Source organism: Rhinolophus ferrumequinum, unplaced genomic scaffold (assembly GCF_004115265.2).
Source record: "Rhinolophus ferrumequinum isolate MPI-CBG mRhiFer1 unplaced genomic scaffold, mRhiFer1_v1.p scaffold_23_arrow_ctg1, whole genome shotgun sequence".
NCBI classification, from domain to species: domain Eukaryota; kingdom Metazoa; phylum Chordata; class Mammalia; order Chiroptera; family Rhinolophidae; genus Rhinolophus; species Rhinolophus ferrumequinum.
Window position 1 is genome coordinate 14,415 of NW_022680387.1, and position 23,074 is coordinate 37,488.

At 41.8% G+C, this 23,074-nt stretch overlaps 1 protein-coding gene across 1 annotated transcript; it reads left to right on the forward strand.

Moving 5' to 3' along the window:
* Positions 1 to 36: 36 nt before the first annotated feature.
* Positions 37 to 22,778, forward strand: LOC117019964 (leucine-rich repeat-containing protein 37A3-like; the record flags this gene model as incomplete). The annotated part of the gene is made up of 9 exons (XM_033102204.1): positions 37 to 832; positions 1,313 to 3,386; positions 5,764 to 5,835; positions 11,899 to 11,970; positions 14,550 to 14,621; positions 15,284 to 15,364; positions 20,068 to 20,139; positions 21,047 to 21,121; positions 22,637 to 22,778. Coding segments are annotated over exons 1-9 (3,420 nt in total), but the record flags the coding sequence as incomplete, so codon positions are not given.
* Positions 22,779 to 23,074: the final 296 nt, after the last annotated feature.

Sequence of the window (23,074 nt, forward strand, 5' to 3'; positions counted from 1 at the left end):
CTGGTGATTTTGGGAAAAGGCCTCGCTCCTGCGCAGAGCCCATCTCAGCCCCCGCCTAATAAAGGGGCGACAATGAAGGGTGGGACTCCAGGTGAGGGCGGGACGCGGGGCTGCTCAGGGCTCACAGGTCACAGGCTGTCAGAGTGGTCCGGCTCCCGCTTGGAGCCGCACTGCCCTTGGTCGCTCGCTGCGCCCATGGACCTTCGACGTTCGCACGTCATGTCTTGGCTAAGCCTCTGCGCCCCAGCGCTCATCTTCACGTGGCAACTGCTGTGGCCGCTGGTCATGGCAGCTCAGCCTCCGGAGTTGGCCCTGGACCCTGTCCGGCTGACCTCCGATGCCCCAGGGCACACCGAGCCCTGGTTTTTACACTCCTCTGACCTCCCACCCGCATCACCCCATGTGCTCACCACCCCTGCAGACCCGGGGAGCTTTCATTTCCTGGGTTCCTCCGCTGCAGCCCAGATGGTGGCTTCCCCTCAGGAGTTGACTGAGCCTTTGGTTCCTTTCCCGGATGCCGCTGGAGAGCTTCCCCCAGGGCCAGATCAGTTTGCTGCTGGACTTCAGGATCCTAAGGACAAGGTAACCCAGCATCACAGCCTCCCAGAGGTGGTTCCAAAGCTCAGCTGGGATCACAGTCAGGCCGTGACTCCGCCTCCTCCACTTGAGATTCAGACTGTAGGTCTAGATCAGGCTCACCACACATTTGAAATACCTGTTCCAACTCTAGGTAGAGCCAGTTCAAAGCCAGCAAAGCTTATTGTGTCACCCCCACACCTGGAGCAAGATCTGGCTCAGCTGCCATGCTTGCCAGAGTTGTTGGAATTCCAGGGCAACCTGAAAACACACCTCAGCTCTGGAGAAGCTGCAGGATGATTATTTAGATCCCAGTATGGATGTCATTGATCCTGAAGAGAAGCTTCCTGGGGATTTCCTGGGGATGGGGCAGGGGTCGGGGTGGGGGAGCAGATAAACCTCTTGAGCTACCTGTGGATTTCTGGGGGGCAGGGACAGATAAATCTCCTGAGCTACCTGTGGATTTCTGGGGGGCAGGGGCAGATAAATCTCCTGAGCTACCTGTGGATTTCTGGGGGACAGGGGCAGATAAATCTCCTGAGCTACCTGTGGATTTCTGGGGGGCAGGGGCAGATAAACCTCCTGAGCTACCTGAGGATTTCTGAGGGGGTAGATAAATCTCCTGGGCTACCTGAGGATTTCTGGGGGGCGGGGAGGGGCTGATAAACCTCCTGAGCTCCTGAGGAGGCCACAGCTGAGCCTACACAGTCCCCTGAAGAGGTTGAATCTCCTTCAGTCCAGTTGGAAGCACCAGCTCAGCCTATAGAGACCCCTGAGGAAGGGGAACCCTCTCCAACCCCTCAGGAGGCCCCAGCAAAACCTCCAGAGGAGGTTGTAGCTCAACAGTTAGTGCAGCATGAGGGACATATTCCATCTCCAAGTCAGAATGAACCTCAGCTGTCATATTGGAGTCTGATGGTTACCGTAACTCTAGAAATCACTAATGAGATTGACATTTCTCCAACCCAGCAGAAGGCCCTGGCTCAGCCCTCAGAGCGCCTTGAGGAGGATGACGCTTCCCCACTCCAGATGGAGGCCCTGGCTAAGCCCTCAGAGCCCCCTGAGCAGGATGAAGCTTCCCCACTCCAGACGGAGGCCGTGGCTAAGCCCTCAGAGCGCCCTGAGGAGGACGAACCTTCCCCACTCCACATGGCGGCCCTGACTCAGCCCTCAGAGCGCCCTGAGCAGGATGAAGCTTCCCCACTCCAGGTGGAGGCGCTGGCTCAGCCCTCAGAGCGCCCTGAGGAGGATGAAGAAGCTTCCCCACTCCAGACGGAGGCCGTGGCTCAGCCCTCAGAGCGCCCTGAGCAGGATGAAGCTTCCCCACTCCCGATGAAGGCCCTGACTCAGCCCTCAGAGCCCCCTGAGGAGGATGAAGCTTCCCCACTCCCGATGAAGGCCCTGACTCAGCCCTCAGAGCCCCCTGAGGAGGATGAAGCTTCCCCACTCCAGACGGAGGCCCTGACTCAGCCCTCAGAGCCCCCTGAGGAGGTTCAACCTACTTCAATCCAGCAGGAGTCCCAAGCTCAGCCTGCACAGCCTCTTGAAGAGGTCGAATCTTCTTTCGTCCAGCAAGAGGCACCAACTCAAGCCCCCGAATTCCCTACCATTCCAGTAAGTAATGACATTGTACCTGGACTTGCAGGACTGTTTCAAGCTTATAAGTCCAACTTGCCCATTGCCACACTTAAATCTTTGGATGTGGAACTTACTGTAACTCCAGAGCCTACTAAGGATGTTGAATCTTCCACAGTCCAGCAGGAGGCCCCACCTCAGCCTCCAGAGCCTTTAGAAGTTGAATTTTCTCTAACCCAGGAGGAAGCCTCAGCTCAGCCTCTAGAGGCCCCTAATGAGGCAGACTCTTCTCCAACCCAGCAGGAGACCCCAGCTCAGTTTCCAAGGGAGGTAGAACCTTTGGCAACCCTGCAGGAACAAGCAGCTCAACCTCCAGAGCATGATGAACTGAGAGTTTCAACTCCAGCTCAGCCTCCAGAATCCTCCCCGGCTGTCCTAGATCAACCTTCAGTGCATCCTGAGGTGACATTCTCCCCTCTAGGTCTGGGTCATCATCCAATATCGCCTCCTGTCACAATGAAATCTGTGGATCTGGGGCTTTCCATAACTCCCGAGCCCACTGAAGAGATCCAAACTCCTAGCCAGCAGGAGGCCCCTTCACAGGCCCCTGAGAAGACAAAATCATCTCCAGTCCAGCAGGGTTCCCCAGCTCTACCTCCAGAGCCCCTTAAGGAGGCAGAACCTTCTCCGACACAACAGGGGTTCCAGGCTCAGCCTTCCGAGGCCCCTGAGAAGGTGGAACCATCTCCAGTCCAGCAGGAGACCGCACAACAGTCCCCAGAGCCACCTAAGAAGGTTGTAGTACAACCTCCATTGTATCAGGAGGTGACAGTTCCAACTCAAGGATCAGTTCCCCCTTTGGACCTGGCCCTTGCCATAACTGCAGAATCTACCACGGAGGCTAAGTCTGCAGCCCTGACCAAGACTATAGCTCCTTCTTCTAGGCACCTGGAGGTGACACTTCCACATCCAGAGCAGGTTCAGAGCCAGCATCCAAACACGACTGAAGTCATGGTTCAACCTGTGGACCTGGATGTTACTATAAGTCCGCAACCAGAGTCACCTGAGACACTTCCTGCAACAACTGAACAGAGTGCTTCCACAAAAATCGACATCTGTGAGCTGTGCACTTGTCGAGATGGGACGCTGTCGTGCACAGGTCTCAGCCCAGAGCAGCGGCTCCGCAGAGTGCCTGAGCTCGAGTCCCACAGCTACAATGGCACCTTCACCATCGTGTAAGAATCCCCTTTCCTCATTCCTTCTCTGCATCCTGCCTGACATTCAGCCTTTCCCTCAGCGTCTTCCTGGACCTTTCTCACCTCCCCAACCCACGTGACTCACTTTCTGTTTTGACTTTAGGCTCGTCAACTATTCCTTATGTTCATTCTCCTCCTTACTAATGTTCCCCTCTTCTCAAGTCTTTCACTAGTAATTGACTTTATTATTTTTCCTTCCGTTTTTTAAGCCCCATCATTTCATTCCTTAAACTCGGCTCTCCTGTCACTTTTGCTCCATCCATTTAGAGCAACATGTCCGTCTCTCGGTCTCATTGGTGGTGATACAACATGGTGCATAAGCGTGGAGATCCTAGAGCCAGGCTGACTGGGTTTGATCCCAGGTTTTCCATTTATAGCTTTGTGACTCAGCTTCCTCATCTGTAGAATAGGTGTTATGATAGTTACCATGTCATAAGATTGTTGTAAGTGTTACCTGAGTGAATACATGTAAAGCACTTATATCAGTGCCTACCATATATGTGTGTGTGTGTGTGTGTGTGTGTGTGTGTGTGTTAGCTATCATTATGATCCATCCCTCAGTTACGTCCAGAACTCATGTTTTATGTATACCACCCATTTTGTGCCCAACCCAGGGCTGAGGACTGTTACAGCCTCAGAAGTATGACATTTTCTCTAGGCTTGACAATATTAGGTGGGAAGAAAGGAGATACACATGAACAAGGAGGTGATGGATAATTAAGTACTAAAGGAGATACAGACCATAGGTGCTGTATCTCACCAGAATCTGTGGTCACTGTGGTGTGGAGGTCAGGGAAAGCTGTATGGATTACCTAGAACTTTCACTAGGACTTAAAGAATGGCTATGGTTTGTAAATAGAGGGGAAAAGGGTGAGTACAGTCTAGGCAAAGCCATGGCTGCCGGAATGATGAGGATTTAATAGACCGACGGTCTGGCTGTAAAGAATTGGGTTAGGAAGCAATGAAAGACATGATTATGAAAACCTTGGCTGTCAGCTATACGGGTTTGAGAGTTCCACTGTGAGATAAGGAGAGCCACGGAAAGTTTTCAAGCAAGAGCGACAAATGATTAAAATAAGAGGATTATTTTAGATTCCATATGTAGAGTGGTCTGGAGAGAAAAGCTTGATTCAGGGAGACCAAAGAGAACGCTCTAGCAATATCTGGGAGAGACGTCAAAAGGGGCTGAATCAGAGTGGTTGTGACAGGAGTAGAAAGAAAATCCTGAGACCACTGTAAAGGAAGAACTGGCTAGAGTTGGGGCTGGGGTGTGTAGGGAAGATAAAAATCAAATATGAGCCTGTCAAGCTCCCGTCCCGGCTGATGAGGAGAGTGATGGTGGGATGACAGGTGGAAATACAGCAGTTGGGAAGGAGAGAGTTTGAAGGAGATGAGTTCAGTTCTAGGTATCTTTTATTGGTGAGTGTAAAGCAATCAGAGGCCTCTGGTGGTGGAAATGCCCACTAGGCAGAGGGGCAGACAGGTGTCTGACTTTGTGTGACCTTCCTGAAAATTGTGTATATAACCTGGATAGGTAAGCTGCTCCTGAGGAAAGAGGACAAAGCGAAACATAAAGATTCCAAGTCATCCACAGCGTTAGTGGCTGAAACCGAACCTCAGGATTTTAACAGTGTCTTTTAAACATGTGTCATTCATGGCTACATTCTCACTGTTTGTTTGTTTTTCAAGTCACAGAAATATTAGGATAAAATGTGAAAATCCAGCCCAACCCTCCCTACCACTCCTGTTGTCATTTTGCTGTGTGTCCTTCCTTCCCATCTCTGTCCTTCTTTGCACTTCCCCCCCATGAGGTAATACTTTGCTCCTCGCTCGGTGATTTGTGCTATTCGCTATGCAATATGTCTTTGAGATCTTTCCATATCAGTCCCTCTCATTTGAAATTGCCCGGATCCTCTAACCCCTGGAGCGATTTCACTAGAGGCCACTGAGCCATGCTTTGGTGTGGCCTGGCATAAGGTTTCTTCATGTTTATTTGTTAATCATTATTAATATTTTTGCCCGTTTTCTGTTGGATAGTTTATCATGTTCTCATTGATTTGTAGAAGGAGTCGTGTTAGACACAAGATCTTGGAAAAATGACATTCAAAGTCATTGACGGGCATTGCCTACCCAAGATAGGAAGTTCATGCTCTGAGGAGATGCCTCATTGCTTGGCCAGTGGCCCCACAATTATGTCTTTATTAATTGTGCAAACTGGGAAGCAGATAGCTGTGGAAATTAGAAAGCTGGCAGTTTCTGCATGTGAATATTCCCTACCAGTCTGCCATGATTCTTTTACTTATTCTGTTCATTCTTTTGCTACCTATTGAAGGACATGAACTGTGTTTCTTCACAGAAATTTACAAGGAAACTCTATTTCTCACATTGATGAAAGTGTATGGAAGTCATATCGTTGGGTTGAGAAACTGTGAGTATGTTCTCTCTACCTATGAATACAAAAACTTACTGCTTGGTAAGATCAATCTTGGTCCAGAATTTTGAAGTCAATCACTCCGAGATAAGATATTTCCCCTCCATATTTCAAATGAATCTCTATTGATTGCAATTCTATGTTTATTTTAAAAATTAAATTTGGCAGGCCCTCTTTCAAATAAGAGTCAATTTAAGCTGATTTTCCATTATGACAAATAATACATGATTATGTTCTCAACATATTGAAACGAAATAACAGGCATAGTGACAATCCTCCTGGTGCCCTCGGCCCCCACCCCTGAGGTAACTGCTACTCTGAGTGTAGTATATATCCTTCCTGACCTTTTCTCATGCATTTGCCTACAGGCATATTTATAGATAACAAAATAGGTTTGTTGTGTGATTTTCATCCTTTTTTACATAAATGGTAATATCCTACAACTTGATTCTTTCACCTCATGATGTGTGTTAGGTTACCTTCCTTCCCAGTGCCTCCTGGAGAGTTACCCCATTCATTTAAACTCCTGCATAATATTCCATAGTATGGATGTATCACAGTTGAATAATTGCCCTACTGATGATGTTCAGATTTTGTCCAGTTTTCTTGCTACACGTGTTGCTGCAACAAACATTCTTGTACATGCGTCTTTGTGAACGTGGGCAGGTGTCTCTGTAGAACAGATATTTACAAATGGAATTGTTGGGGTGAAGACTATATAGACATAAACTTTTAATTGCCCTCCAAGAAGTTGTGCCAACTCACACTCAGATCAATAGGCCATGACAGCATTCATTCCCCATACCCGCCACCAGTGCTGTTCTCCATTTTTCGCGGAACTGATCACGGGTGAATGAAAAGGGTCCCATCTGATTTGAATTTTTTTGATTACTTGTGAATTTAATTATCTTTACATGTTTACTGAACATTATTTCTTCTCGGAATTTGCCCTGTCATTTGTCCATTTTTTTGTTGTTTATCTTTCTTTAATGATGTGTAGAAAAAGTAAGTTTAGGCATGTAAGTTTTTTGGGAAAAAATATCTACATTTCAAGTAATTAACTGGCACTTTTTTGTGAGAGTTTATGTCATGTCATTAGTTCAACTTCAGTAGACAAGTCATAAATGACTTCTGAATTAATAATAAAAGACAATAGGGCTAGTAATCTAAAAATAGGGATTATGACCACCTGTGGACTGGTGTTTATTGGTAAGAGGAAATGCTACAACCAGGCCGTTTTTTTAACTTACGAGTATGTATTTCTTTAAAACTATACATAGTTCCCCTCCCACCCCCACCGCCACCTCCACCCCCACCCCCAACTCCGGTTCAAGCCGTTGTGCTCAGTCTAACTGTGTAGGACCCAGCTCCCTGGCCCTTGTTGATATTATGAGCCTGGCGCTCCACCCGGCTGAGGCTGTCAGTTGCCCATGGAATCCCACAGCAGCCCACAGCAGCCCAGCTCCAGGTTGAGCTGTTGTTCACAATCTTAGCTGTAGAGGGTGCAGCTCACTGGCCCACGTGGGATTCGAACCGGCAACCTCCATGTTAGGAGCACAGCGCTGCAATCACCTGAGCACCCAGCTGCCCAAAACTATACGTAGTTTATATTTCACATGATAGTATCTGACTTGGAGATTTTATTTCCCAAACTTGTAAGCAAAATGAATGTTATTTGGCACAAGAAATAAATAACATTTATTTATTCTGTGAGGTTAATCATGGATGTTTCTTAAATGTTAGTTCATGCCTGGTTTTGGCATCTTCATGGTTAGAGAAAATTTTAGATCTGGCTTGAACTCTGATTCCTGGTAGTTTTAAATTTTGTGCTTCACGCAAAATGAATATTTGGAGTTCTACAGATCAATGTATTTTATACCACTTAGTTACTTATTTGAAGTTCTTTTTGGGGGAATTTTTTGGTGACTGACTCATTCTTAGTCTAAACTTTCCTTCTAGGTTAAATTAATTATTTTAAAAAATTTACTATCCAGCCATCCAAACAACTTCATAAAAAGAAACCCAATTGATATAAAATACATACATAAGGAAATACATACATAAGGAAGCTCATTAGTTACTTCCTTCTTACCATGATATTCAAACTCCTAACCAAACAGTCTGACATGGGCATCAGCCAATCAGAGAAGACGTTGTCATAAACACCTGAGGATCAGCCCCATCTCTTCTCTGTGCTTATTGTCCTCGGCAGCTTTATATGTTTTTAAAGACATAATTAGTGTTCAGGCATAAAAAAAAAAAGAAATCTTACCATTTGTGACAACATGGATAGACCTAGAGAGTATTATGATAAGTGAAATTAAGTCAGACAGAGAGAGACAAATACCATATCATCTCACTTATATGTGGAATGTAAAGAATAAAACAAACAAACAAAAAAAGAGAAATGGACTCGTAGAAGCAGAGAACATACTGATGGTTACCACATGGGAGGTGGCTTTGGGGGCTGGGTGAAAAGGGTGAAGGGATTAAGAAGTACACATTGCCAGTTACAAAATAGCCATGGGGATGTAAAGTTCAGTGCAGGGAATATAGTCAATAATATTCTAATGACAATGTATAGTGCCAGGTGGGTACTAGAATTATTGGGGGATCACTTCATGAAATATATGAATGTCTAACCACTACACTGTGTGCTTGAAACTAATAGAAAACAAGAATGGATGTCAACTGTAACTGAAAAAAAATAATAAAAGTTTTTTTAACAGAGCTCACAAAAACATCGCTCTGAAAAAAAAATAGTAAGTGGTATAGACAACTTTCGTTTGGCTTAGTTTTTTTTCATATATCATTATTTCCTATGACCATTTTGTATATCATCTATATTATACACAGACAGTTTTGTTACGTGATTGGGAAACGAGAGTTTTTCCCAACTTTTTATAGTTATGAAAAGGGTTACTATAAACATCATTGGACATATTGATTTGTGTTTTCTTCTCGGATCATTTTCATGGAAATATGAAACCATTACCTAACGGAGGTGAGAACACAATCAATCATAGCATCACCTGTTGACCCTTCCTTCTTCACACATATTCACACCCTCACGGCTGTTCCTTCTAATGTTGTCAATTTCAAATTGAGGTCAGGGTCTTTGATGCATTCTCAGGACTCAGAGTTCTTTGTGGGAATTAAAGTTTTTGAGTTTTTATTTTCATGGTCTGTTTTCAATGTGTGAAAGTATATTCTGTTCAATATAACTACCTTATAACTGAGAACTCTCCTTGATTTCAGTTGCAGTTTCCAGGCAGTAAAATTTTGTCAAAAGCTATGAGTAAAGCATTAAGCTATGAGAAAATAATTAAGTTATGAGATAGAATTCATTTAAATACGTGGCCAACAGACACTGTGAGGGGGAAAGTAGAATGTTTTAAATGCAGGACATGATAGAAATATTATAGTTTCACAAGGCAACATAGCATGTTCTCAGCTCCTCAAGGCTCCTAAAGGATGTACAACTTAATATTAGCTGCAAGGATGGGGATTCTCCCCGCAAGAGACACTTACTTACCTTTGACATCTTCTAGAGCTTCTTCTGTACTGGCTCTCTACTCCCTCACTCCTCTCTTGATGACACTATGTGCTTTCCTGCTCATCAGCCATAGGAAATGGGTGCAGACTCCCCCCACCCTCTGACCCAAGCATGTTTCTAGTCTTGACTGCGAGACTAGGTAAAGCAAAGGCCTTAGCATTCCTGGGCTGACCCAGCTGGCAGGCTTGTCTGTGGATCATTCCTGTCCCTTCCTTTTTCATTATGGGGAAATCATTGGATGGACCTCTCAGTTTTCTCACTTATTCTTCAACTGTTATTTCTGCTATTCATATGCAGAGTTTTTTTTATCATTATTAATGATAACACCTCATTTGCATAAGCTTGAGTTGATTCTCTTCAGTAGATGTGTTACGTGCTAACAGCTGTCTGAGGATATTAATTATGCTATTCTGAAGTCCTCTTGCGCTTTCTCTGTTAACTCTGATTCATTGGCTATAAGCTCCTGAGATTGTTTTTGTTCTCTGTCCTTAATGGAGTTGGCTGTCTCACATTGTTTGGTCATTCCCGAGTGCAATTCATCTTTGTAAGTGAGATGCTACTGCTTCTGTTTTCCGGCTTTAGGGGAGAGGTGAAATGAACGGCTAGGGCTTGTTGTTCCCCATGGATCCCCCTGAGAATAAGGAAGAGGTGGAGGTGCCTTCTGGTGGCTAGTCAGGGAATGAGTACTTTTTCTCCAGGCTCCTGGAACCCTGCCCCCTTTCTAATACCAGATGCTCCTCCCTGGAGGAAGACACCATTTGCTGCCTGGTCCAAGGGGCGGAAGTCTTTGGGCTGCTCCCAGAATGTTGCTGGTGGGGGGAGCTTTTGTGGAGCTGCTCCCTGGCTTTGAGCTAATTCACGTATGTTGTGATTTTTAAATGATATCTTTTCTATTATTGTTCGGGATTTTGGTGGAGGTCCGAGGGGTAGGACTTGGCATGTTTCAATCTGCCAACTTGAAATAGCATAACTTCTGAGGAAAACAAATTTGTAGCCCTATTATATCTTAGCGAAACTCAGGCAAATCTGTATCAGGATACAAGTACAAGAATGTTCAAAGCAGCACTCTGTGTAGTAACTGAAAACTAGAAAAATCTTAGTATCCACCAATGGCAGAATGAATAAAGAGCGGTATAGTCATACAATGGAATACTATTCATTAGAAACATAATGCAAGCCACATAAGTCATCTTAAATTTTCTGGTAGCCACTTAATCAATAAAAGTAAAATGCAACAGTGAAATAAATGCTACTATATTTGTTTTAATCTTTCTATCAAAAATATTATCATTTCAGCACATAATCATTTTTTTACATTATTAGCAAGATTCTTGCATTTTTTCACATTAAGTCTTCAAACTATCAAAAGGATTGTCATTTCTATATGTAATCAGTATAAAAATGGTTAATGAGAGTCTACATTCTTTTTTCCATACTAAGTCTTTGAAGTCTCAATTTGGTTGCTAAATGTGTATCAGAAATACTTGATCTGTATTTAGATTTTATAAAATTTACAGTTGAAAAAGTAACATCACATACTCAACTTGTTGCTAGCATTCTTCATGTTTTCTAATAATTGCATTAACTATCAGTTTTTAAGTTTAAGTTTTAAATCAACTAAAATTAAGTTAAATATTCAGCTCTTCAGTAGTCACACGAGCCTCTTTCAAATATTCAGCAGTGACATGTAGCTGGACATGCAACACTAGACACTGAAATTCACCACACTCAGCCACATGCAACAATATAATGACTTTACACAATCTTGTTGAATGAAAGAAGCAACAGAGGAAGTAATATATCTAATAGGATTCCATTTCTATAAAGTTCAAGACGAGGCACAACTAAACTGTTTTTTATGGCTGACATTTAATAGGTAAAAATACATTTAAAAAGCAAGGGTATTTTTATCAAAGTCAGCACAGTGGTGACCTCTAGGGAGTCAGAGAAACGGGAGCGCTGGGGCTTCTGGGATGCTGGCAGTGCTCTTTCTTGCCATGAAAGGTGTTACACAGGTATTTGCTTTGTAATTATTCAAGTGAACATTTATGTTGCATGCATTTTATGTACATTTTAGTTCTCAAAAAAAATTTTTAAAGGGGGTAAAATGGAATGACTTTGCTTGCATCCCTGATATGGTTCTGTATAAGAATTTCATAAGATTTGGGGAAAGAGAGGAGGAAATGGCAGTTCTGCCAATGTTGGTGCCACCCAGTCTTGGGTTCTAACAGAGACTTCGTGATCTAGAACGTAGGCATGAATATGCGATTTGTTGGGAACACTGGATAAGGGTGTAGAGGGGGGTGGAGTGAGATGGACACAAAGGAGGACATGAGGAGAATGTTTGACTGAAAACAGAGCACCGCTCACCAGCCCTAAGTTAAATAAGAATTAGGGTATTTCGGTGGCACCATTACCCAGGTTTCTCCCAAATATAGTTCTGTGTAGGACATAGTTGTGGTTATTTTGCATTTTGATCCGGAAATAACCTTTTCGTTTTTCAGAATTCTCAGCGAAAATAATTTGAGTGAATTACGTAAGGATTCATTTGAAGGCCTCCTATCCCTCCAGTATTTGTAAGTTAGTTTATTATATTTATTTATGAGTTTTTAGTTATATTAGCAGTAAAATAAATAAGGGTTTCAAATGAGATAATCTCTACGGTTTCTTCCAGCAATAAAATTCTACAATTCTGCAAGTCTGCACAGGGCTCCAGCCCATCCCTGCATTAAATACCTCCTATTTAATTTTCATATTCAATTTTCAATTATACAGACGAGATGTAGCTAGGAACAGCCCTTCCATTATACAGGACAGTGGTAATGAGGTCTGAATAATTGTCGACACCCCTGTGAACCTTGTTATGTAAATGTTCACATACCATCTGCTTCTATTTATATTTAGTTTATGGCCCATGGATCAAATACGGCCTGTGGTCCGTTTTATACAGCAACTACAATTGGAATGATTTAGAAACAAAGAAGAAAATGTGGTTACATGTGTCCTGCAAAGCCTAAAATATTTACTGTTGGGCCTTGACAGAAAAGGTTTTCAAAAGTTGATTTAGTAAAATGAGAGGAATTCAAGTTAACCTCCAATTGTCACCTACAGGGCAAGAAAAGCTCAATGTTTATCCTTTGTCCATGAATCCAGAGCTGTGTATGCCATTAATTTGTATTAATCTAATTAACGATGCTCTTAGAAAAGAGATTCTTCTTGCAAATGTACGAGGCTTCAGGGAAGTAGGTATAAAGAGCCCCAAACGACACTAAAAACAGCCCTTTGTATTGAGAAACTTTCCAGACCTTAGGCAGAGGACCACTTTTGTATCGATCTTCTTGGGTACCCCTGCCATCTGGGCTCCAAACCTTATGAACACATTTTGAAGGAAAAATGAGGTAACTGCTCACTCGATTAGGTCGTTCATTACTTCTACTGTGATACTTTGTAAACTGGTTATTTCGTGTTAGCAGAAGGATTCTCGTTCATTTTTAAAATGCCAATCAAGAAGAAAGCTACAAAGAATATGCCAAGCACTGTACATAGTATGGTAGCCACCAAGATAGGTAAGACAGGGTTCCCACCCTTCTAGGATCTCACGATCTCACAGGGAAAATAAATATTTGAGCTCAAACCATAGTGCACAGGCACTAAATTGCAGACAAAGTACTACCGAGGCACAGAAGAGGGAGCCATGAAGTAAGAAAACTACATTTCTTTTAAAACAGTCCTTTTCCTCCTTCCACTCACTCCCCAGCTATTTGTTCATTTTGTAAATATTTGAGTGTGCATTATGTCCCTGTGTCAGTTTTAAACATGGCAGACAATGCAGATGAGCAAGACCTAGTCCATACTTTCAAGGAGCTTCTGCTCAGAGGAAATGGGATGCAAAAATAGTTAACGGTATTAAAAAGGAGAAACAGATATGGGCAATGAGAGATGCAAATCGGTTTTGGAGCACAGAAGAGGGAGCAAAGACTTCATGTTGGATCAGGGAAGATGTTACTAGCGCATGCTGTTTGAACGGGACCTCGAAGGGCCACTGGGAATCATCAGACTGACATCTTGGAAAGAATAAGCTTACAGAGGAGAGTAGGAGAGAGGCACAACACAGGAAAAATACCCTGAGTCCCTGTAGAGTGCAAGCCAGGAGAGGAGATTAGAGCCAAGTCTGGGGCTTCAAAGTCCAAGCCAAGGAAAACAAGCCCGGCTACCATGTTGTCACAGCAGTGCTCTAGGACAGACTTCAGCCTGCAAGGCAATCACTTCCAGGGCTTGTTAAAACTCAGGCTCCACCCCACAGGACTAACTCAGTCAGTCCAGGGCGGGGCTGAGAATTTGCATCTTCAGCGAGTTCCTGAGTGATGCTGGTATTGGAGAACCACTTCCGGAGAGTTAATCTGGTGACAGTGTTCATGGTGGGTTAGAAAGGGAGACAAGATAGAAACACCAGTCAGAAGACAGCTATACCCATCGAGGTGAAAAGTGAAGAGCTAAGCTGGAATCCATAGCAATAAGAGTCAACTATAGTCAGGACTGGGTGTTTTCAAATAAAGATCCAATGGCATGTTGTTGTTTGCTGTCTTACACTGTACAACTGAAGCAGATAAATTCATGGAATATTAAGATAATAGAAAACCAAAAATGTATTTCTATTCTTATGCTAGAAAGTCGAATTAGTTCAAAGTGATATATTAGAGGAGTACCATCCTTGCAAGTTAAGTGAAAGAGTATCTTTTCCTTCTTCTGGTATTGATTGGCCTGGAAGAACAGAACCAAACCAAGAGAAGTGTGTAAATATGAAGGTATTCCTTTTAATATTAGAAATTATAATTACATATAAAAACTTTGATCTCATAATCCAGAGTTTGATGAGACCACAAAAGGTCATGTAATCAATTCTTCTGCTCTCAGGAAAGATTACCTTCAAAATCTATCAAGATTATATAGTTGTATGTTTTATTTATGAAGACCATGAAGGTGGGACTCTCAACAGTGGAGGGCAGAGTTAGGGACTCTGGAAGGTTCAAATAAGGTTTAGAGTTTAGACAAAAGCTACTTATTCAATATTATCATTCGAACCTCTACTAGTTATTCCTACTAATTAGATATCTGATAGCTAATTGAGGCAATCTTTTTCTTTTACTTTTTCTAGAGATTTGTCCTGCAATAGAATAGTATCTATTGAAAGACGTACATTTGAACCGCTACCTTTTCTGCAGTATTTGTAAGTTATAAATATAACTTCCTTATATTTGGAGATTTTATAAAAGTTAATTGCAAACTTTGATGTTATTTTTTTGGAAATATTAACATTTTGTTAGTGGAAAACTACGAAAATTATGTAGCCAAGCCTTTTGTCTCTAGCAAAGATTAGTGTGAGAATTATCTCACAGATCAGAATGAATTGTTCTACAGCCCTGGTTCTCTACCAGGGCGCTTTTGCACCCAGGTGACATTTGGCAAAATCTGAAGACATTTTGGGGTGTCAGAAGTGTAGTTGTGCTACTGGCACAAGTGGACACAGGCCAGAGTTGCTCCTCAACATTCTACCATGCACAGGACAGCCCCCCACGACAAGAATTATCCAGCCCAAATGTCACTAGTGCTGAAGTTATGTAACCCTGTTCTAGAGAAATACTGATCCTTTAATACGTGTATTTGCTGAGCACTTACTGTTTTGTATCTAATGTACCACATGTATAAACATGCAAGTATAAATCATAAGCAAATATCTTCCACAGGGAGATTTTCTTTAGTGTATGGAGGGAGTATTGAGAGTTGTTTCATCGTATCTAAATTAGAATCACTGCCAAAGGATAAACATTCTGAAAGAATATCTTTTATCTTCTTTTGCTTGTGTCTTTTGTGTTTGTTTATTTTTCATAGAAATCTTGGGTGCAATTCAATCACAGAACTGAGCTTTGGAACGTTTCAGGCCTGGCACGGAATGCAGTTTCTACACAAGGTGTAAGTGAAATAGAAGATGAATACATGAAAAACAAATACGAGTAACAACATCATACACGATTGGTTAGCTGGCATAAGCCCAGTATGAACTCTGAAAAACATGTCCTAAGATCCATTCATTTTTTTTCACATGAGGAAACAAAGGTACAAAGAGGCCACGAGACTCGCCTGACTCGTGGATGGCACGCTCTCTTCCCCCGGTTCTGATCTCGGGCAGGGGCGGTAAAGGCGCCAAGCCAATAACACTGAGGTGGCCTTGGCGTGGGAATCCCAATGGTGCAGCTCCCACATGTGAATGGTCCTTGAAATCCCACTTTTGAATTTAACCTTGATTCCCGCTTGTGGGCAACGCACCTAACTGCTAAAATGTATGCAGCAAAGAGCTGGAAGAATTAGTTCAGTGCAGAGTTCTCCAGGGAGCAAAAGGTGTGGGTGCTTTCTCAGCCACGAGTGTTTTGAAACGGGAAAACAGAAAGAATTCCTAAACACCTGCCCCAGGGCACTTCTCTCCCCAGTCACCTTGAACATTATTTTTCAGAAAAGTATATGCCTCTTACGTGAACTACCTGTGGGCAATAGGAAACTTTGAGTTATGGAAAAAGATGCTGTTTCTATTAAGCTGTAGTATGAAAAAATACTCCTAAAGAAAATACACTGCGGTAGCCTCATTCCAATTCCTTTCCTGACTATTCCTCAATAAGAACAGTGGGTTTCATTCCCTTTCAGCTGGAAAATTCTGTGATTTCTCTGTGACAGAAGCAAATCATAGTGGGTACGTTCAATGGTCTAAAAGGGACTTTAGACTCCAGGTGAAGATCTTCTTGTAAACCTGACTTTGGGAGAAGACTGTCTCACCTGTCTTGTGGTTTAGAAAGCCGTTAGAGTGCATTTCGGGTTAGATGAAGATGCTTAGGGTGCATGTGGAGCCGGAGTAACTGTTCCTGCAGATACCCCACTGTATCGGGCTTCCCTCTTCCCTCATTAACTTGGAAATGTCTAGCTGGGGAGACAGGACACTGAGGGTCAGTTTTCCTTTGGTCAGCGCATCAGAGAGTAGGCTCATTGGGTCTCTCCACCAAGAGGACTTAGGAGCGTCAATATAGTGTCTTAAACTACCAGCTTGATTAAGCATTTCGTACCACTGAGAGTGAGTCCCTTATAAGAATCTGAGTTTCACTGTAGTTCTGAAGGCGACACAGGGGAAAAAATTGTGGAATCACAGTTGATAACAATTAAGGAATTCTTCAAAACCATTCACAGAGTACCATGCCCACTGTGTGTCAGCACTCTACTACGTGCTGAGGGTACAAAGGAGAATAGGACAGGGACTTTGTCCCCAGGCTACTTTCATACTGAAAGGATGAAGATGGATGTTGATGGCAAACATACCATTGCATGTCAGCATCTCTGAGAGCCACGCCAGCGCCTATAGAGCAGGGTAACAAGATGGGGCGGGCTGTGTGGGAGGTGACAACGTAGGGAACGGATGGTAGATTAGAAAAGATTCGTCATGGAGGAGTTTATCTTGAGTTTCTGGGTTCATCTTAAATGTCAGCAAAAGGTAATGAAAGAATCAGAGCTACATGGTGTTAGGAATAAATTAATACTCACCTCATGTGATCTGAATAGAGCTGTACTCCTAAAACTAATGCACGGTTACTTTCAGAAGATTGTCACAGTACAGAAAGTCTGTATAGGGGCCTGTGCTGCTGCTTTGTTTGGGGCCAAATATTTTTAGTCGACAAAGCTAATTTGCTTCAGAAATCATTTGCCATAGTGACATATAAACTTTATTGCATCCCTTTCCAAAGGCAAGTTGCCTAGGGAAGATGGCACCCCTCGAGTTAAGTCATTTTATCATCTATATGACATGTTACTGGGGTGTTTAAAAGTTGGAACAATATTTTCCCAGCATTAAATAAGTTTGTAATAAGTTTGACGTGGATTTATCAAGAACTGAATGAGGCTTAAGATCCAGGGCTCTTCACTTGCATAGGCCCCTTCAGAGGTCTTGGGAGGGACCCCAGCAATTCGTATATTCATAATTTTCCATGTTTCGGTTAGGACTTCCCAGAATAGGTGAGGTTCAGGCTCCCCAAGACCTTGATTCACCCCTGGGTTTCAGGTAATTATAACTCAGTAAGCTTCTTGAATGAAGTCTCTACGTTATTGACAAATACCGAGTGAACAAGTTAGCGGTGTGGTCAAGACTCTATTTTCAGTCTGAAATCCGTCTCAACGACATGCCAAGAGGGTTATTTACAAAGTACCACTTTTTGAATGGTAGTAAGAATCATGTGTCTTTCGGATGAACTGAGGAATGAAATATAGTATGGAAAGCCAGCAGTGGCTGAGAATCCTAAATGTTAAGTAGACTTTTTTTTTTTCCTGAATTTAAGGTGCTTTTCCTTCATTCACCTACACAGGTGCAGGCTGATGGCTTATTGAAAAAATTCTGAGTCACTTCTTTTTTCTAACAATAAAAAGCTCCATGATTTTAGAAGCCTACGGACTTTACGGTGTAGGAAGCTTATTTATACCTTATCCAGGTAGAGCACAGTCACATGCTGGCTTGTCTGTGGTACATCAGTTTTGTGCCAAGAACACCAAGGGAAAAGCCAAGCTTATCCCTGTTGAATTATTGACCCCACTGTTGAGAACATCAAGGAGGTAGGTGTGCCCACCGTATGAAGGCCAGTGGAGCTGCTGGCACAGACTCGCCCCAATGCTCCCCTAGTCAACCAGCATTGGTTTCCTTTAGCTAGCTGTGAACATACAAAAGTTGACACAATTCAGGGGACTGTCATCACTTTTTGATATGGATATCTCATTTCTCAGCTCTGCCTCTTTAGCTTTTTGGTTAGGCTATTTTGTGCCCCAAGTATTCTATTATCCATTGCCTCAGCAGCTGCCATGTTAAAATGTTTACCTGTAATTGTTTTCCAAATTGCCCCCTGAGAAGAGGCTTTTAGCAGTAGGCAGCTCTCAGTCAGGTCAAAGATAAGCCTTTCAAGTGAGGTCTTCCAGGGAACCACCAGACAGGTAAAGTGACAGTTCTTTGGGAATGAGGTTTTAAAGGAACTTTCGCTCCATTCTGCTCCCTCTGGTACTGGGGAAATGGGCTGTTTTTCAAGATTACCACTGGGGTGGAGAGCCAAAGGTCTAAGATGAGTTAGAGCAACACAGATCGTTGTTCTTACAGAAGTTCGCCGTTGTTCTTGAATAAATGCTCCCTGGATTGCTGCAAACTGTCGGTTAGATGTCCAGAGTATGAAAAGTTGATTCTGACAATTTTTGTCAGTTGTTTTTTTGTGGCTGTTTTAGGGATGACTTTTCAGATGTCCTTATTGCACCTTTTGTACTGTTTTGCCCACAACTTGGTGTTAAATCTCTAAAGTCTCCATGACTATAGGCTAATGAAATATTTAACCATTGGAGATGATTAGGGAAAAGGAATCAAAACAGACAATGTAATTCTCAGAGAGGCTCTCTCAGATGGGCAGATAAATTTGAAAAAGATGAAATTTTGAATTTCTATATTTAGTCGTCTCAAAATTAAGGTTACAGTAACAGCCATTTTAAACCCCTTTTCTTCATAGAGGTTAAACACAAGCTTTGGAGTCAGACCTGACTACAAATTGCAGCTCTGTTTCCTACTAGCTTGACGAGCTAGGACAAGTTATATAACCTCTCTGTGCCTCAGTTTCCTCATTTGTGAAATGGGGTAATATCATGTATAGCATAAGGTTATTGGGAAGATTAAATGTGAAATGCTTATCACATATGCCTGGCAGCCTAATAGATAGCTTTATAATTATTATCTTTATAATATTCTGCAAAAGTACACTAATGATTCTTGAGTAGAGTGAAGGTAAAGGCAGATTTTCTTTTCTTTCTCCCTGTTTCTTTGTATTTTGTTTTGTTTCCCTTATTTGTTTTTTAAAAATGAGAAGAAAATCCAGTCCAGCATTTGGAATAAATATCGATTTCAAAAAAACTCATTGGTTTATTTTATTTATATGGAAACAAAATGTTATTTATTGAACAAACATTTATTAAATACCTAGTAACAGTCAGGCACTGTGTCAGGTACAGGGACAAAATGGCAATAAAGGTTGTCCCTGCCATCAAGGAGCTGACAGTCCAAGAAACAGATGAGTGTCCCAGACAAGTGTCCCAGACGTACAATGTTACAAAGGCTGTAATACAAGAATACATGGGAATACATCATGGAAGTATGTCTTTCACCAGTTCCTCTGACATTTAGCCCTTCTCTGGCTCCAAAACCAAGGCATTGGTGCTATTTTTCTCTTGAACTGGGTGGTTTAAACTGTGGAATTTTTTAATTGCTGGAGATGAAAGAAAAGCACCTTGAATTAAGGAGGACACTAGAAATAGTATTTCCTATAGAGCAAGAGCTTCCTGTCAGCAGGGTCACTTCTAGGGGTTTCAATCTGAAAAGTTCCTTGGCATACTTTTTCTTTGCTATCCACTTTTTTTCTTTCTCTCTCCTCTCCACTTGATCGTCTAGAGAACTGGGTAGTTCCCAAAGGAATAGTGCTTTATAGATTCGAAGGGTGATTTTATAGGTAAGGACAGAAAATGGTTTTTTACCTTCAACTTGCATACCAAAAAGATGAATATAAACTTTCATAGCAGGTATTGAAAAGCGCAGATAATTTTAATTCCATTGCATTTTTCAGAATTCTTGATCGTAATCCTCTGACAACTGTTGAAGATTCGTATCTTTTAAAATTGCCAGCACTGAGATATTTGTAAGTATGGCCATAATCGCATGGGTTGTGAGATGATTTCTGCTCTTTTTTTACTTTCACCAAAGATGAAGTAGTTTGCATTTTGGCTAAAACGTCATAAATTAAATTTTATCTGGGTTATTGAATAAGAGATATCAACACAGAAAATAATTAGGAAAGAATGTACATGGGCCAGACAGCCAGCAGAGGAGGGAGCAGTGTTGAAGAACACATACAGATATGGAACGTGTAGAAGCATGTAGAAATACCATTTACCCCAGGAAGCAAAGAGGAGTAACAGGCATGTTATATACAGAGTGTGCCCACTCACAATGTATACACATTTTAAGAAAGGAAAAACTATAGTAAATTTGTAGTACTCAATATATACCAACAGCAAAAGATGAATACAAGTCAAGTGTATACATTTTTTGGCACCCCTGGTATATTTTAAAAAGAGTAATTGAGAGGTGGATGCAATTGAGAATGAATAGTAGGATAATGGGGAAAAAATAAAAAGAATGTACTATTCAGCACTAAGGTATTTTTTTGATGATGCAAATAAATTTTTTCAATAAGAGCTCTCTGAAATGATCATCTATGGCAAGTAAACTCGAGCTGGCTTGACAGAGAACCAGAATTGATGTAATCACTTTTTTTTTTTAATTTATTTATTGGGGTGACAATTGTTAGTAAAATTACATAGATTTCAGGTGTACAATTCTGTATTACATCATCTATAAATCCCATAGTGTGTTCATTACCCAGAGTCAGTTCTCCTTCCACCACCATATATTTCATCCCCCTTACCCTCACCTCCCACCCCCCACCCCCGTTACCTTCTGGTAACCACTAAAGTAATCACATTTTTAAGTATGGAATTTTTGTCTTGGGTCCATGTCATGCACATTTGGATTCTCTCCTTCAGAGACATGGGGAGGACGCAAGTGTCACTTACAACAGTTGAGAGCGTCCTCATGATGTCCCTTCAACTGGAAAAACTGTAAGTTGATTTTTCATACATTTACTTTCACTTAGTTTTTTTTTTCAGGTTTGTTTTATTATTTTCTTAAGTCAGGTTTATTGAAGTATAATTTTCATGGAATAAAACTCACTCTTTCTAAGTGTACAGTTCAGTGAGCTTTGAAAAATATATAGTTATGTCACCACCAGCACATTGGAGATTTACAACACTTCTGTCCCCTCAAAACGGCCCCTCACGTTCCTTTGCAGTCAGTCCCTCCTCCCACCACCAGCCCTTGGCAACCACCAACCTGATTTTTGTCCCTGTAGTTTTGCCTTTTCCAGAATGTCTTACAAATGAAATCATGGAGAGTGCAACCTTTTGTGTTTGGCTTCCTTCACTCAGTACGACCCTACTGAGATTCATCCATGTTGTTGCACCTGTCCGTAGATGACTCCCTTTTATTGCTGAGTAGTATTCCGGTTGCGTGAATATATCAGTTTGTACATGCATTCACCAGTTAATGGATATTTGAGTGGTTTCTGGTTTTTAGGCTATTATGAATAAAGCTGCTAAAAACACTCACATGCTGGTCACAAACATGTGAACATATGTTTTCATTTCTTTGATGTCAAATACCTAACGGTGGGATTCCTGCATCATATGTTAAGTGCATGTTTAACTTTTTAAGAAACTGCTAAACTGTTTTCTAAAGCGGTTGTACCATCTTGCATTCCCACCAGCAGTCTACGAGTTGCAATTATTCCACATTTCCCCCTATCCTTATATTTCAGTTTCTAGTAGGTGTGTATTTGTATCTCATAGTGGGTTTAATTTGCATTTCCGTAATAGCTAATGATGTTGAGTGTCTGTTTATGTGAAAATGTCTTTTTCAATGAAGTGTCTGTTCAAATGCATTTTTAATAGAATATTTATCTCATTATTGAGTTTTAAGAGTGCTTTATATAAGGCCTCTCTCTGAGATATATGTTTAGTAAATATCTTCTCCCAGGTTGTGGCTTCTCTTCATTCTAGTAAAAGTATCTCTGAAGACTGGAAGGTTTTCATTTTTAAATTTTGATGAACTCCAATTTAGCAATATTTTCCTTATATGGTTTGTGGTTTTTTTGTGTGTCTTATCTAAGAACATTTTGTCTGAGAACCCATTGTCTAATCCAAAATCACACAGATTTTCTCCTCTTTGCTTTCAGGAGTCATCTAGTTACGTTCAGGTTTATGATCCATTTGGAGTTAATTTTTATATATGGTGTAAAGTAAGGGTCAGGCTTCTTTTTCCTTTTTTCCTTGCAGTTTAAAAAATATGTTTTCTAGGGTCCTGTTCTGACAGTTTATGACAGAACTTACGGCACCTTAAATTGTGCCATCCCCACTCCAATATGGCAGGCTATCAGAAATCTGCTATTATGCTAAAGCTAGTGGAGGGGATTACACGAGATTAGTATGGGAAAGCGTTATGCTCCAACTGCTTTTGACGAGTCAGCCTACAAATGACTGTCTTCACCACATTGTCAAATCGATTGGTCACTCCTCTAGCCTCATGTTCCTCGGCCTCCTACAGCATCTGCCAAAGTCCATCCCTCCCTGGTCAGCTAGATGGCTCCCTCTCTGGATATTCAAAACCACTTCTGTGTATAACTACAATATTATTACTGCGCTGAAGAAATCAAATTCCTACGCAATAATATTATATAATAAAGAGTTGATATTAGAATTTTACCAGTTGTCCAATTATATCATTTCTTTTTAACAGATTTTTGAGATGTAATTGAATCAAAATGTCCACCATCTCAAAAAGTTTTTTCACGTCTCCATAATTCTTTCTTCCCATCTCTCCCTGCCCTCCCCAATCCCCATGCAACCATTGATTTGCTTTCTGTTGCTATAGATTGGTTTGCATTTTCTAGGATTTTATATGAATGGAATCATAGTGTCTACTCTTTTCTAACTGGTTTGTTTCACTCAGCGTAATTA